This window comes from Lycium ferocissimum, chromosome 3 (assembly GCF_029784015.1).
Source record: "Lycium ferocissimum isolate CSIRO_LF1 chromosome 3, AGI_CSIRO_Lferr_CH_V1, whole genome shotgun sequence".
Taxonomy (NCBI): domain Eukaryota; kingdom Viridiplantae; phylum Streptophyta; class Magnoliopsida; order Solanales; family Solanaceae; genus Lycium; species Lycium ferocissimum.
This window is the reverse complement of record NC_081344.1, coordinates 6742891-6759183: the sequence shown is the minus strand read 5'-3', so window position 1 is coordinate 6759183 and position 16293 is coordinate 6742891. Positions and strand designations below refer to the sequence as shown.

General features: G+C 33.2%; 1 protein-coding gene across 1 annotated transcript; it reads left to right on the top strand.

Annotated features, from left to right (window-relative positions):
• Positions 1-858: 858 nt before the first annotated feature.
• LOC132050875 (transcription factor MYB27-like) lies at positions 859-2695 on the top strand. The gene is made up of 4 exons (XM_059442215.1): positions 859-1226; positions 1460-1589; positions 1740-1840; positions 2200-2695. Exons 1-4 carry the CDS (start codon positions 1094-1096, stop codon positions 2475-2477), a joined length of 642 nt encoding a protein of 213 aa, XP_059298198.1. The 5' UTR covers positions 859-1093; the 3' UTR covers positions 2478-2695.
• The last annotated feature ends 13598 nt before the right edge of the window (positions 2696-16293 follow it).

Below are 16293 nucleotides of genomic sequence, written 5' to 3'. Positions count from 1 at the left end.
TCAGACTTCCATCACGTATAATGATATATGAATACACAATGACTTTTTCTTGCTTACAAGAAAAAATAAGAATAGACAATGAAGATTTACTAGTAGAATCACTTAAATTTGTCATGTATTGACTGTCAAGTAAGGATGATAATAGTGATAGAGCGAATGTTATCTTGCCAAATCAATCTATGAAGCATGTCACTTTATTTGGCTAAACAGCCAAAGATACTCTTATATTGTCCGCGTTTGGCCAAGCTCACATGATTTTCCCCATAAGGCTTCACTAAGAGTATCCGACATCTTATAAGTAGCTTTTTTTTTCCTTTCTACTTTCTATGTGGGACTTTGTTCACAATACACCAGATATGCTTTTACACTATGCGTCAATCTTTCTGCATTGCTTTACATTGTGCTGGTAGGAGATAGCAGTGGAATAATAGAGGAGCTCACATGTGTGACGAAAAAAAAGACAGAAAATAAAGACAAGCAATTGAAACAGTGAGGTAATATAACCCTTCCAGTTTTTGAAAGCTGGGGCCATATTTACAGGTCTTGCAATTGGCAAAGTGAATGGTTTTCGCAGTAGTGGTAAAATTCAACTTGTATTAGTGTCTCAATTCAATGAAAAAAGCTGTGAAGCACAATAAGATTTAGTTGCCCCCACAGGAGATGCATATATTGGATTTTGCTATGCACCAAAACCTCATGCTTATCTTGATTTTTCTATGTAAGCACATGCCTAATTAAAGTTCTTTTATAGTTTATATTATTATGATGAATGAGACAATCTTTATGCCCAGTGTAGTGTTAAAGAACTTGTGTAGCAGACAACCTTGGTGATGTAAAAAGGAGATAGAACCCCACTCTTTATGTATATAAAATTCAAAAACCCATTGCTGACCCAATGGTAGCCTCAAGAGGATGAATTTATCTAAGATGATGCTAGCATTCCATTATAAACTGATGGTTTCCACCTATTTTTGCCAGGTAAGATCCTCTGCTTACTCTTTTTCTCTTTTTTATCCATATACAATTAGCCAACTTGGCGTCCTATATAAGAAGGGTGACTCTCTTAGGTTCTGGCAACCATAAATATTCACTAATGGCTTCTCAATTAACCATGCAAGAAGAGGAACTGCGAAGAGGGCAATGGCTCGAAGAGGAAGATGAAAGACTAGCTATGATTGTAGCCATTTTAGGTGAACGTCGTTGGGATGCATTAGCAAAAGCTTCAGGTATGATTAGCTATGCACAATGTTTAAACTTCACGAATCATAGGTGAATTCAGAATCAAGAGTAAGTGGGCTCAGAATGCGTTAATCTTATTGTATGTATACACTTTAAATGTTTTTAACATAAATATGCATATATATATAGTTCAAGTCGAGTCCACAAAATCCGCCCTTGTTCCCTCTATTCATACTGAGAAGAAACATCAAATAACCCTGTTTAAATATGCTCCACGCAGGGCTGAGGAGAAGTGGAAAAAGCTGCAGATTGCGATGGCTGAACTACCTCCGCCCAAATCTAAAGAATGGTCATATAACAAGAGATGAAGAACGTTTGATAATTCGACTTCAGAAACATTTGGGAAACAAGTAAGTAATTAACCTTATTTTCTTTTTGATAAGTTCTAAAGATGCTTTACAACAAAGTCTGCTATCCAAATGCCAAAAAACCTTTTCCTGTTTTCAGCCTAGGATTATCCCACTTGCTTATTGTACTAAAGTTTTATTGACATCATATAGGTGGTCGAAGATTGCTAAAAAATTGCCTGGAAGAACTGACAATGAAATCAAGAACTACTGGAGAAGTCATCTGAGAAAGAAAGCACTAATTTACGAACAAGGTCTATTGCATGACTCTGCTTGTTGATATAGATTTAATTTTCACACTATCAACGTAATTTGACATGATGTTTTTCAGACAACCAGTTCCACTTATATATGGACAATTATACGTAGTTATCTTTTAGATGACCAGATACCTGTGTTGCTCAAACTCTTCCAAAATGCCATTGGTGTATGTTGGATCCTCCAAAAGTAGTGTATTTTTGGAGGATACGACATGAGTCCAGCAGCACTTTTGGAGAATCCGAGCAGCATAGCCAGATACTGTAATAATTTGTTCACACAGTCAGTGTTTAGAAGTGAATGTCTGTTTCCTAACTGTGCCTTTTCTCACAAATGATTTGTTTCATTCTGACAGAATGCTCTGGAAATAATACGAGTAATTCAGAACAAAAATCATCAAGTGTCCCTTCATCTAACAGTGGTGGCTCTTTTTCTGAAAAAGGTGATTGTTCCTCTGCTGATTCTTTGGCATACTCTTCAAACGAAGTGAAATTATTGGATTGGATTCCAAGTTGGTCATATGAACAAAGCAGAATGGAGCATCATATGTACTTTTGCAGCTCATACCAATGTTCTTGTTATTCTCCATGGACCTCTGAAGACAATACTAGCACTACATGGGACAATAGTTAAATCAATAGTAATGTTTAATTTTTCTTTTCTTTCTGTAGAAATGCAAAGAATCTTGATCTGTATATACAGCTTGAATTGTACATTCTTATGGGGAAAAAGGAGAAAAATATCCATTTTGGACATACTGCTATCTCTTCCTTTAGCTTTAAGTTATGTGTACTAATAATCAAGTAAAATAACCTACAACAATCGGTAAAAAGCCATATCGAAACTAAATCCTAAATTTCAAAGTGGCAAGTACTGCAAGAGAAAGTCCAATTTAGGCGTTAGGCTTGAGAAATATCATCGTTCCTGGTTAGGGCTGATGATTTTTTCTTTAAAGCATTGATGAACTAAGGCCTTTGTATGTATATCACCCGAATTTCTTGATTCATGGCGTCATATCCTTGAGAAGAGTAATAAGGAACAGGGGAATGACTACCTACAAAAAAACACAGACTAATACGAGCCAAGAGGAATTTCTCTGATTAAAGAGATGAGCAAGGGTAAGAGTCACAATTGAGTAGGTGAAGTGTCTCTTTGGAGTGAGATCTTCTACCCTGCCAATGCAATGCCCATGCCAATTCACCTTAGTCTCGTATTCTTTCCCAATTCTATTGTAAGGTGTATTATCCGTCGTATCCTTTGCTAACTTCACCATGATCGATTAGGTGAAAGAGTTTTGTAAAGTTTGTTTTTTCATACAGGCAACATGCTTGAAGCACCATGCACCAAGAATGCTTTGTGGCAGTAGCCAACTTCGGCGTGTCTGCTTTTCACAATAGATGCATATGCGAACGCGTCCATCCCTCTTGGGCATGAAGATGAAATCAGGTCAGGCTTTCCTGTTATTATTCGGCAAAGTCAGCATCTTAGCCTGATATGATTATTTAAAAATAGAATGAGAACTTACTATAACTAGTTAAATTGCAGTAGTAACAAAAACACTCTTTATACTGTCAATGTATATAACTCAATTCTTTAACTTTTACTTGTTTGCCATTAAATTAAACATGAAGAAGGATAAAGGAATAGAATAATGCAAGAGGACACTCAAAGAAGCAATGACGAGGACCAACAGCACTTTTCTACATGTATTAATGGACTTATCAGCTCTACCAGTTTGACTGAAATCATACGAGGACTCTATTTATAAAATTGAAAAAGAGAGAGCAACAATTACAGAGACTGATTCTTACAAGTCTATTTGCTTATTATCCACAGAGAAGTTTATCTTTAATGGTACTAACTACATGTTTTAGACAGTTGATTTACTTTTTTCTCTTTACTTTTACATATCATCTTTTTAGATGGAATGGCTTGCACAAACAAATACTCCACTATCTTTAAAGTAAAATGTGGAAAACGATAGACAAAAATTAAATCTACATTTTATTCGAGATAACTTGTTTTCTATCCCTCGAGCACTCAACGGAAGAAGAGTAATCAAGTCATGCAATCTCAAATCCAATATTCCTCGGTCCCACAATCAGTCCTTGGGATTGACCTCCAAATCGCCATAAGGATTGGTCTTTATTTTACAACTCTCAAATATGACTTGTATTTAGGCAACTAAAATATACTGTAAAAGATGATATAATATAATCGTAATTTAGGCTACAAATTTCAAAAGTTTTTTTTCTTAAATTTTGTGTCTCAAATATCATTATTTAAATTGGGATGGAGACAGATTGAATATTTACTCTAAAGTAATTTGGAGAACCTCTACATGTAAAAGTAAAACCTTCAAAAGGCTCTTGGGCACCCATACCTTTGGTACTTTCCCACCAACATTACAAACCACTTAAATATATATTTGTTGCCTTTATTCTATTATTTAGGTGCCCATTTTACTGATCTCGAATCTTATGCTCGTTTTAATACAATTTTTTCAATTCTAAATTTGCATGCATTTCACAATTCATAATCTTCCAGAGGTCATCAAGTTCGTTAAGTACAATCACCAACATTTAAAACTAATTTGCATTCGTCACGATATATATTCAATCTGTACTTGATTATCCATATACACTGAACTAATAATTTTCAATAGATGGGAGCCATATGCTTCTACCTTATTTATTAGGTGATGATAGCACTGCTTAGCCATATGCTTCAAATTCTAATTAAGACATGATAATGCTGATAAATTAAACATATATCTTTTAAAATCATTGGATAATGATCTTAAATCAAATCCATCCTGCTAAAAATACTGACCATATAACTCCTCCATCAGTAAGCATTGTTAGTAATTGATAATTTAGCATTTTCAGAAAGCAGGTCACTGTAATTTGGGTCATGTACTCTTTTTGTTCAAAATAATATTTTGAAATGAAATTGTGTGTTTTCCAGCCAAATTCATTGACACAAATGATATTTTAGGAAAATAAGTGAAAGTTGAGTGATTTTGCGATAAGAAAAATAACTAGTTTGATGACTTTGTTGTAACAATCAATACTATAAGTTGAGCGATATTCGGTGTAATTAACCCTAGATTTTAACTTCCAAACTGATAGTGTAAGAAATTCTTTTCAAATTATTTGGTTATAATCTTTCATAAAAGTAGGATTAGTAAGCTAGAAAATATTATAGATCACCTGCTACAACATCGATAGTAGATTTTTTTTTACATTATTATTTATTAGTGCATATGAATTAAATCCTATCCGTAAAGTGCAAAATCAATTATTGATCATGAGTTATCCAAAAACAAGTTAGTTTTTTTCTACTAAAAAGAAATACTATTAGAAAAGATGTTGGTTCGTTTAAAAGAACTGCTGTTGATCAGTTTACTTGGTCTTCTAATTAATTAGCCCTTTCTTATTAGGAATACTAGTTTCTTAATATGTGTGTTGAATGCGTATATCATCAAGTTATGGAAATAATTTCGTTTTTTTCAAAGATATGTGCAAGGATATCCTGCATAATTTATTATATATGAATTCATTGAGAGTTTGTGCTCTTCCGAGCCGTCACATTGAATATCATGAAATTAATTTTGGTATTAAGATATTAAGAAAAAATAATATAAATATTTCTTAGATACTGTTTTTACCATATTAAATCTTCGTCATGTGATCTCCAATTATTTAACATAAGTGGGATTAGAAACTTGAAATGTTTGCCAAGCGACCTAAGTAAGCGGTAAATGTCCGTAATAAGTAGATTAACTAGCAACTAGAAAATTTGGCAGATCACTTACTACTGAAAGTGTCTAATAGGCAGGGTGGAACCACAGTGTAAGTTACGAGTTCGGCAGAACTTAGTAATTTTACCGAATGAATAATTTTAGCTCAAATCCTATATGTATTTGTGTTAGAATTCATTTAATATGTACAAATAATTTATTCAGAACCCGGTAAATAAATTTAAAAAAAATTGTGATTCCGAACCCTGCCTCTGCTAATGGGAATGTTTTATCATGTATTTTTCTAAGTTTAAGCCTTTCACCTAGTGTCTCAGTCCTTGTGGTGATAGGGTGTTAGGCTTGGACCCCTACCGCGTCAATCCCACCAAATAAAGCTACAAATGAGAGGAGGGCATAAAACCATACATCGGTTATAGTTAAAAGAAAGAAAGGGCAAAAATTAATTATCTTATGTTCAAATGTTATATAAGAAATATATGAAATTTGGTTATAAATATTAAAAAATAAGTCGAAAAAAAGGCTACCGATGTATTCAGTCTAATATATAATTAAGTTACATTCGTTGTTTATTGTTATGTCGTTTATACGTGAACGCTTTCTCCTCTCACTCCCTCTCTCCTATCAGCTTTATTGACTGTAGAGAAAAAATAAAGTTTTCATCACTTCAGGGAAAAATTAGAAAGAGAGAATGAGTCCTTAATTAACCAGCTAAATTCAAGTACGCAACTGAAATCGTGGACCCTCAATTTATTAGAATCGTATCTTCCATGATTCATGCCGATCAGTTTGGGTATTCTCTAATACTCTCTCTCAATTGCTACAAAAGTGAATTAGAGAAAAATTTAGAGTTATTCATGAAAAAGTAATAACATAAAAAAAAAAGACGAATTGAGTCCTTAAGTAACTAGCTAAATTCAAGTACGCAACTGAAATCGTGGACCCTCAATTTATTAGAATCGTATCTTCCATGATTCATGCCGATCAGTTTGGGTATTCTCTAATATTGAAATTGCCAAAAGTGAATTAAAAAATTTCGAGTTATTTGAAAAAGTAATAACATAAAGAAAACGTAGTATGACGTATTGGATTAGATTCTTATCATTATTACTTCTATTAGATTTTTTTTTTCTTCCCTTACTCAAAGCAAATTGAAAGTAGTTCGATTTTTAATGTGATATTATCGGATTAGACACAAGATTTAGTAAACTTTGTTTTTGAAATATATGACTTTAAACATGTCATTACATTTTTGTGGCTATAAATACAAATTGTTAAAGATAAACTAAAAGATTAGAAGTTAAAGTATTTTTAGATATAAAGTGGTTTCATTCATTTTGTATTAAACTAAAAAGGAAAGAATGTTGGTGTTGGACTAAAATAATCTAAAGATACTTTTAATGGATTATAATATTGTCAGCTTTAAATCAAACATATCACTACACCTTATATGTAGTTTCTAATTTTTCTTTGCATGTACTTATGTGAGACTTTTGTTCGGAAAGTATTACTTATCATTATTTGTATATTATCAAAATTTACATGGGTACCGTAATTAAATAGAAATTAAACTCTTAAACTAAAATCTAGAAAACTTAAGTTACATACAACATTAGCAACATCGATGCATTACAAAAAGACCATTACAAAAAGACCATATACTTTATATTCTCTATTCTAATTTATATTTCAAAAGCTCTAAACTACTACCACTAATAACATTAAACTAGTGCGCATGCATAACGTAAATGAAATCCTAACCATGGCTATTACCCCAAGACTGCCTTGGAATGCTATGGTGATTATTTATATCTGGCTCCATTTCCGGTGCAAATAACTTTTCCTTTGTCTTGTCCACAGAACCCGCTCTAGATTTGCCTCTGGCTACGTCATCGTCGACACCTGATTTCGTCGATACCGTTACTGCCATCTTCCTGTTTATAGCAATAACGGAGTCTGTTGCCATAATTAGAGAAAACATAAACAATACTACTACGATTTTCATTGTCATTTTGTCCAAAATATTTGCTTCATCAAATGCTGTATGTTGGCGATTAATATTTATAGGGGGAATTGGGTAAGAAAGAGTAGATAAATATCAGCTGGGTGAGCTAGAAAATATCTGAATTACTGTGGGATTTAATTCCACCTGTGATTGCTAAATCCAGTGCTCCACTTTTTGCTACCTATAGATATACTTTAAATTTTAAATGGCAATATATGATCTGTTAGCTAATGGTACAGAGACACCTCTTAGTGATAATGTGAGCCACTAGATATTTACCATCAATTAAGTTGTTGAAATATCCTAACTTACTATTATTGGAAGTTTCCAGAGTGTATATATATTGATCTAATGTATAATTTTATGCAACAATAATCAGGTCATTTTAAAGATAACATAGGTAAAGTTAAATGGAAGGAGTAAACACTCATTCCGTTGACGATATATATAACTTAAATCCTAAACATAATTAGTCACTCCTTTTCGTGCATTTATATGAAGTTCAATATGCATAAGATATGCAACTCGAATGATATTTTAAGAGAGACGTTATAAAGAAGATTAGGAATGAACTACATAGAAACTTCTACAGGGAAAAATGTAGAAAGAGAACGTGGGAATTTTGTCTAAAAGGAATGTGTTGTGCTGGCATCATAAAGAGGAGGCACTTGTAATTATGTTTTGTATCATTTTGTTCGTTATGATTTCCTTAACCCAGTGCTTTCTTACGTATTCTAAAGCTCAGTTTCAGGTTTAATATATAACCTCAGCAATATTCACCATTTCATCATTCAAATCTAAGCTAGCAAAGACGGAAAGGCAGATACAAATTTTACAGTTTACTATAATTTTTATAACTATACTAAATTGATATATAATAATAACTAAATATAAGTTGAAATTTATTTTATTGAAAAATTGAAGACAGGCCCTTTCGTTAACGTAAAAACCTTTTCAAAAGAATTGAAAAAAAAAACTGGAATCTATATATTAATTTACAATTTTTTTGAACCATTTGCATCAAAAGGTTCCTAATAAAGTATACAATTTTACCCTCATTAATCAATTTTATCGAGAAGGATTACTATTTTAGGTCAAGAGTTTGATAGCGAGATTTCGGTTCAACTTATAATTAATTTGTCTTATGGCGTGGTATATCTTAGTGAGAATGAGATCTTTTTAAATATGTATAAATATTTTAGTAAATTTCATATACATACTCATGATCTCATAAAAACTATTTCACGTGACATTTAATCTCAATGTAAATCAAAGGGAAAAGAACACCCATGTCCATTACACACAAAATAAAATAATTACCCTTTCATGTCCCCCTTACTTTTATACCCCTAAAACTATTTACTCTTACTACACATTGTAGGTTTTGTAGGTAATTTTCTGTTTCTTTTTTTTTTATTTCTCTACTTCTCATCTTCTTTTCTTTATTTTTTTTTCTTTTTTTTTCTCCTTTTTGGTTCATTTATTTTTTCCCAAATCATACCATTTTTTATTTTACTTTTCACCATAATCTCATTTCATATTTAATTCTAGCTCCTTTCTTTTCCTTTTTTTTTTTTTCTATTTTCTTTCTTTATTTCTTGTTCCTTTTTTAATTTCATTAATTTCTTTTCTTTTTTATCTTCATAATCTAATTCAATTCACCTTTTTTGCTATTTTTATTTGTTCTTTTTTTTTTTTTAATTTATGGTGATTTTCATTTAATTTTTTTCTCATTTTCTAATTTTATTTTTTAAAATTGTTTTTTTCTTTATTTCCTATTTTTTTCATAATCTAATTCTACAAACCTTTTGCCTCCATTATTATTTTTTAATATTAATAAAATGGATAAGTGGTATATTACCTTTTTTATTTATTTTAATTTTCTATATCTCAAAAAATAATTTATTTTAGTATATAATATATCAAAACAATAGCAGCTGAAGTATACTGTTGCCGTATACTATGATACCCGCAAAGTATATATCATATACTGACAGAGTATCATACAGGACTGATGATTCATTCCTTCAAGACAAAACACACTGTCCTCTATGATACCAACCTGGTCATAAGTATCATAGTGCACTGCTTCATCCCTTCAAGAAAAACACAATTCAATCTTCCATGATACCTACATGATATATAACATATACTGAAAGGGTATCATAAAAGATTGATTCATTCCTTCAAAAAATACTATCCTGTCCTCTATGATACCCACATGGTATATCATATACCGATAGGGTATCATAGATGACTGGCAGTTCATTCCTTCAAGAAAAATATTCACTCCTTTATGATATCATCCTGGTACATATCATATACTGATAGGGTATCATAGCAGGCATATTCATTACAATATTACTCGTTTTCCTCTATGATGCCCACACGATATATATCATATACCGATAGGGTATCTAGAGGACTAGTTCATTTCTTCAAGAAAAACACTCCTCAATCCGCTATGATACCCACATCATGCTATATATCATACAGTATATACTGACAATGTATCATAGAGGACTGGTTCATCCCTTTAAGAAAAACACAACTATATTCTCTATAATACCCACATGGTATATGTCATATACTGATAGGATATCATGGATAGCTGACCCACATGATATATCATGTTTTCGCAAGATATCATAGAGGACTGATTCATTACTTTAAAAAAGAGCTCACTCCTCTATGATACTCACATGGTATATATCATATACTGACAGAGTATCACAAAGGATTGGTTCATTCTTCAAGAAAAACACAATTCATTTTTATTTTTTGGCAACAAAAAAAAAAAAAGTCTGACTAATGACTCATTTACAAAAAATAGAATCATATTTTAAATTCTCTCTCTGTTTCAATTTATGTGATATAGTTTGACTATACACGAAGTTTAAGAAAGAATATAGTAAGACTTTTGAAACTTGTGGTCTAAACAAGTTATAGATATTTGTGCGGCTGTAAATCATTTCATTAAGTGTAAAAGCGAAGTTTCAGGTTAAATTATTTTTAAATATGAAAGTAAATCATTCTTTTTGGACAGACTGAAAAGAAAAATGAATCACATAAATTGGACAAAGAGAGTATAAGTTTTGTTTTCATTTGCAAAAACTAAATAAAGTATAAACATATGTTTTCTATTAATTTAGAGTTTAACAAATAAAGTTGTGACTTTAGTACTGTCTTTAATTATTATTTTTTTGTAATTTAATTATTTAATCTAAAAATAGTTAGCTAAGGAAATAATCCTCCAAAAATAGGAGAAGAAAAATTAGTAATTCTAACTTTTGAGAAACGACTATGTGGCAGGGGCAGGAAAGTAGTGGCTTAAGGGCATAGAATGTGTGCAAATGGCTTGTGGCTTATTAATACTCGTGGGCTGCATTTTTATTTCTAGAATAGTGAATCCATTTGGATGATGTAATCCTTTTTTGGGTGGTATTTAATTTTTTTCCCTTCAAATTGGTGGTCTTTAATTTTTGTCTTTCGCGTAATACCTTGAGATCCTGGATTTGAACTCGAGCTTAGTAAAAAAGAAAAAAAAATCGTAAGGCATGTTTGGATTCGCAAGGTAGAGTTTTGCCTTCAAATTGCATGCAAAGGCCTTGCGAATCTAAACTTTACCTTGAGATTTTGTTTAAATTTTTGACTGAGCGGGGGTCGAATACGAAATCAAGAAATTATTAGCAAAGGATAAAAAATAAAGACCACCAATTTGAGGGACAAAAATTAAAGACCACCCCGCCGTAGGGCAATCCTGCAAATTGACCGATGTAATTAACGGAGAAGGATTACCGATCTTGTCTCTCATTAAACATACGGGTATGTCGAACGAGTAGGTATGTAACAATTTTTTGCGCGGATTGTCCTTCGAAGGTACTCGTCTTTAAGTTTTGTCCTCAAACTGCTGGTCTTTAATTTTTTTTTCCCTTCGTTTAAAAAGGCTGAAAATATCTCGAAGTTTTGGGTTCAAACATCGCTCAATCAAAAGAAAATTAAAAAAAAAAAATCGGAAGGCAAGTATTTGCAAAAGTCTGCCTTATGCGGCAGAGTTTGCCTTAAGGCATAACTAAAGTCAGCCTTATGCGGCAGACGTTGCCTTAAGACATAACTAAAAGTCTGCCTTATAAGGCAAAGTTTGCCGTATCCGGCAGACTTTCAGTTATACCTTATCGCGAACTGCCGCATAAGGCAGACTTTTCGCGAAGCTTTGCCTTGCGATTTTATTTTTATTTTTATGACTAAGCCTGAATTCAAACCCAAAACATCGTGGTATTTTAGGCGAAGGATAAAACTTAAAGACCATCCCCAAAGAAGGGAAATCGTGCAAATTGTCCAGTATGTAATTAGTTTTGGTGGGGGTAAATAGTTTGATGTTCGTGGGTATGTTGTGTTGTTTTCCCTACATTTTTTCTGCTCGGATTGCCCTTCTTTTGGGGTTGTCTTTAATTTTTATCCCTCAAATTGTTGGTCTTTAATTTTTGTCCTTCGCTTAAATAGGTGACTGAAAATACCCCGAGGTTTTGGGTTCGAACCCCGCTCAGTTAAAAAAAAAAAAATTGCAAGGCAAAGCTTTTGCAATAATTCTGCCTCATGCGGCATACTTTGCCTTAAGGCATAACTAAAAATTTGCCTAACAAGGTAAAGTCTGCCGTCTCCGGCGTAGGTTCTATGTAAATTCGTCCGAATAGGCATAAGCTCATAGAAACCTATGCCTTGCGAAATTAATATTATTTTTGACTTTGTTGGGTTTCAAACTCAAAACCTCGAGGTATTTTCAGCCACCTTTTTGAACAAAGGACAAAAATTAAAGACCGGCAAATTGAGGGTCAAAAATTAAAGACCAGTCCGTATGAAGGCCAATCGTGCAAATTGCCCTTTTCCCTAAATCAAATTGAGTGGGCTTCGACCTTTTAAGAGACAATGGGATGGGCTTGCCTCAGTCCTCACGACAGTTTCTCCCTTATATGCTACTGTGAGCTTAGCTTATGACTAATTTACAATAATGATTTTGAAGGTGGGAAATTTTGAACTTTTGATCTAAAGATGGGTAAAACTTCTAGTCTAGCTTTACAAGTTTTAACTTTTGAACTTAAAAATTTACGCAAAAAGTAAGAGGAAGTCAAAAGTTTAAGATTATTTTGCTTAGAGTGCAAATGCTTTATGTAAAATTTGACGCGACATTAATCCTTTTTTAAAAAAAAAGAAAGGGAATTCTACATAGCATAACTAACTCTATTACATATTTATATATAGTAGCTATAGTTTAAAATAATTACATTCCATAGCTAAAAGTTGTATGTTAATGACACTTATTAGCTATTAAGGTGAACTCTCTCCTCTTCCTCCTCTCTCTAACGTTACAACTCTCTCTCTCTGTCGTCTCTCTCTCTCTCTCTCTAACGTCCTTCTCGCTCTCTCTCTTCCATTTTCTCTCTCTCCTTACCTCCACCACCATGGCCGACGTCACCAATCCTCGCTCCTTCCCCTTCTTATCGATCTCAAGAAATAAGGATGGAGGAAAAAAGTCAAACATCGATCTCAAGAAATAAGGATAAGATTACCCATGGAGAAGAGCAAAATGAGCCATTATGTATCAATTAAAAAGGTCGAATTAAGACACACCACCTATTTGTCACCATTTAGCTCCTTCCCTTCTTTCTTGTCATCATCTTCTCCCGGATCCGTTGAATTTTATTTTTTGTATGCAGGTTTTTGAGTGTATTCATTAGTTGTTGTTGAGTGTATTCGTTAGTTGTTGTTGAATACAAAGTGAATTTTAATCCTTGTATACAAATGAATATAGTGAAATAAAAGTGTATTCATTAATTTTTTTAGTGCAAAAATTCTCGTATTTTGGGGTGTATTTTCGATCGGTTTTAAATACAATGTAAAAGAGATGAATACATTTTGAAAAAATGAATACATATGACTTTACGAAAAGAAAAAATTTTTGAAATTTTTTTTACCGTATTCATGAATACTTGCTAAGGCCGTTTTATGAATACTGCAGCCATTTTTAAGCTAATAGCTACGAAATGTTTTATGACAAAATTTAAACCCCAAAGTGTAGTCATTTATGTAAAATTCCCAAAAAAAAAAATCGACTTAATAGAATTCTTTAAAAATAAGAATTTAAAACACTCACCAGAATAAGCTAATAGCAGGTTTTATATTTCTGCTACTTGACAAAATTAAGAATAAGAGCTGAAATTAATAGTGTGGTATGAATTATCCACCAAACCAAATATAAAAAGAAAAAAGCCGTAATTTGGTTCTGATGAAAATTGGTCCTACGCTCCTAGTCGGCCCAACATTCTGGAAGAAATGTAGACCTTAGATTAACCTAGAGATCGTTTTTGTTTATCTTCTTCTTTTTCTTGTAAATAAGCAAGATATTTCATGGAGATAAAAAGAAAATGAATAGATCCCCTAATTTTCCATGCCATGAAGAAAATACCTACCACCAAGAGATGTGATTGAATATATGGAATTCCTTCGCACTTGCTCATAGATCTCGAATTTAAGCTTTCGGAGGAGAATTCTGTATAGGGAGTGTGATTCTCCCCTTATATAAGCCCTATGAGACGCTTATTTGGACTAATTATACACATGAGTATCAAATACCGAATGGTTAACCATAATGAAAAAATTGCAGGAAAAATGATTAAGGAGTGGGGGTACTTGCATTTATGCCAGGTTAAAACTGAAGAGAATATACCATATTGGGCCTAACTCACACTCTAGATTGGTAATAAAAATCGGAAAAAAAAAAAGGAACAGAAAAAGGAAAGAATTTCTTAGTTCTTTGACCCAAGACCAGCTGAATGGTGTACTAGAGTGACTATTTCCCCCTTATCTTCTCCTTTTTGGCCTTTCGGCTATTACTGATTGAATTTTTTTAAGTAATATTGTTAGAAAAATAGATTTTAAAAGTGGGAAAGAAATAATCTGGCTTTGATAGAGTAATTTTTGTCCTTAAAGAATTTAAGTCTCCCACTTCGTTCTTTGTAGGGATGTGGCAGAATTCCTCTAGAATTTTACAAAGCCTATGAAATTCAAGTTTCAGCAATTAACTTGAATATCCCACAAGAACAAAATTGTGTTTTGTAATCAGTATTTAGAGAAGAAGAGAAGAAATCTGTAATTGTACATTCTTTGTTTTGAAGCAGTACCAGATATTTATAATACCTTAGGAATCTGTTCGCAGCAGTTCAAAGATGGCTTTTCGTAACAGACACATCCTTTAGGAATATGCACTACAACCATAAACCAAAAACGTTTTAATTAATTTCAGACTTAATTATTCTTTTTCCCTCTGAACAGAGTAGCTTTCTTTTTTCTCCAAAGTTCATTCTCTCATATATTTCCATCAACACTAACTATTCCAACAATTTCATGATGTTAATTAACGGATGACGGGACAATATAAGTGATGAATCTATAAAAGTGATAGCCATAAATAAGAAGCGTTAAGTTGTCGTCCATATTCTCAATTGGGTTTTTGTGGATATTCAAATTATGGTAGGGAAGCATCAATCAAGCATGCATTTGTGGAACAAAGTTCAACACTTAGTAGGCGTTTGGCCATAGAAATTGTTTACCCCGAAATTAGGTAATAAGTTGAATTTGTAAGTGAGGTATACGATATGTGGATACTTTAATCTATTTCGATTAATGAGGAATGTATATGCGGATTCGTTTATAGTGACTTGTATGTATAAATCTATGTGCTAATAACTTGGGTGAATATATTAATATTATGGATTTGAGCTAAATATATACGTATATTTCGGTGCTATATCGTATATGGTTGGATCAAGTTAACAACACTACAACCCGGACCAAAATAAGAAAGAGAGAGAGAGAGAGAGAGAGAGCTTCAATATAAATTCTAATACAATGTTTTAGATCTGAAAAGCTAACCCTTAAAAGTAGGGAAGTGCCCCCTATTTATAGTTTTGCTCTATGGGCCTTTCATATATCAGAAAGCCCTTTTAGAACAAAGGAAGCCCTAATAAGGATAAGGTTGGGTCGTACGGTTTGACACCCGTATGACTGGCAGCATTAGGTGGCAAAACGGTCTTCACACGTGGCTATTGAATAACTGATCGACCGGACTAACGGCCTCGATCAACTCAGCCATGAAGAAACTAGACTAACGGCCACGATCAACTCGGCCATAGAGAAATCGGACTAACGGCCACGATCAACTCGGCCATGGAGAAACCGAACTAACGGCCACAATCAACTCGGCCATGGAGAAACCGAACTGGCTGTGATAAGTAGTTTGCCCCGGATAAATCGGACCTTACGATTTTCCTCCAACTTCTTCTGATCAAGCATTACTGATGCAATACCCCCGGTCTGCGTGCTCGTGCTTGTTTTCTTCCTTTTCTTGGTCCCCGATCTCACCGATCAAGCATTAATCCGACTTTTACCGTATACAGATAGTCCCCACACTTTTCGGACCGTAGCTTTACCGGAGTAACGGGAAGTGGATGAGTCACAAAACCGGTGGTTCCATAGGCTCGTTCTTATCTTTTCATTTTGGCGAGAATAGTTACGTCACGTCCTTCTGCCATCAGCCACGTGTCACACCCCGAACGGTCAATTTCTGTAACCGCCGTTACGCACGTCTTTTCAAATCACGTCTCATTAATTATGGGACACGTGGCATC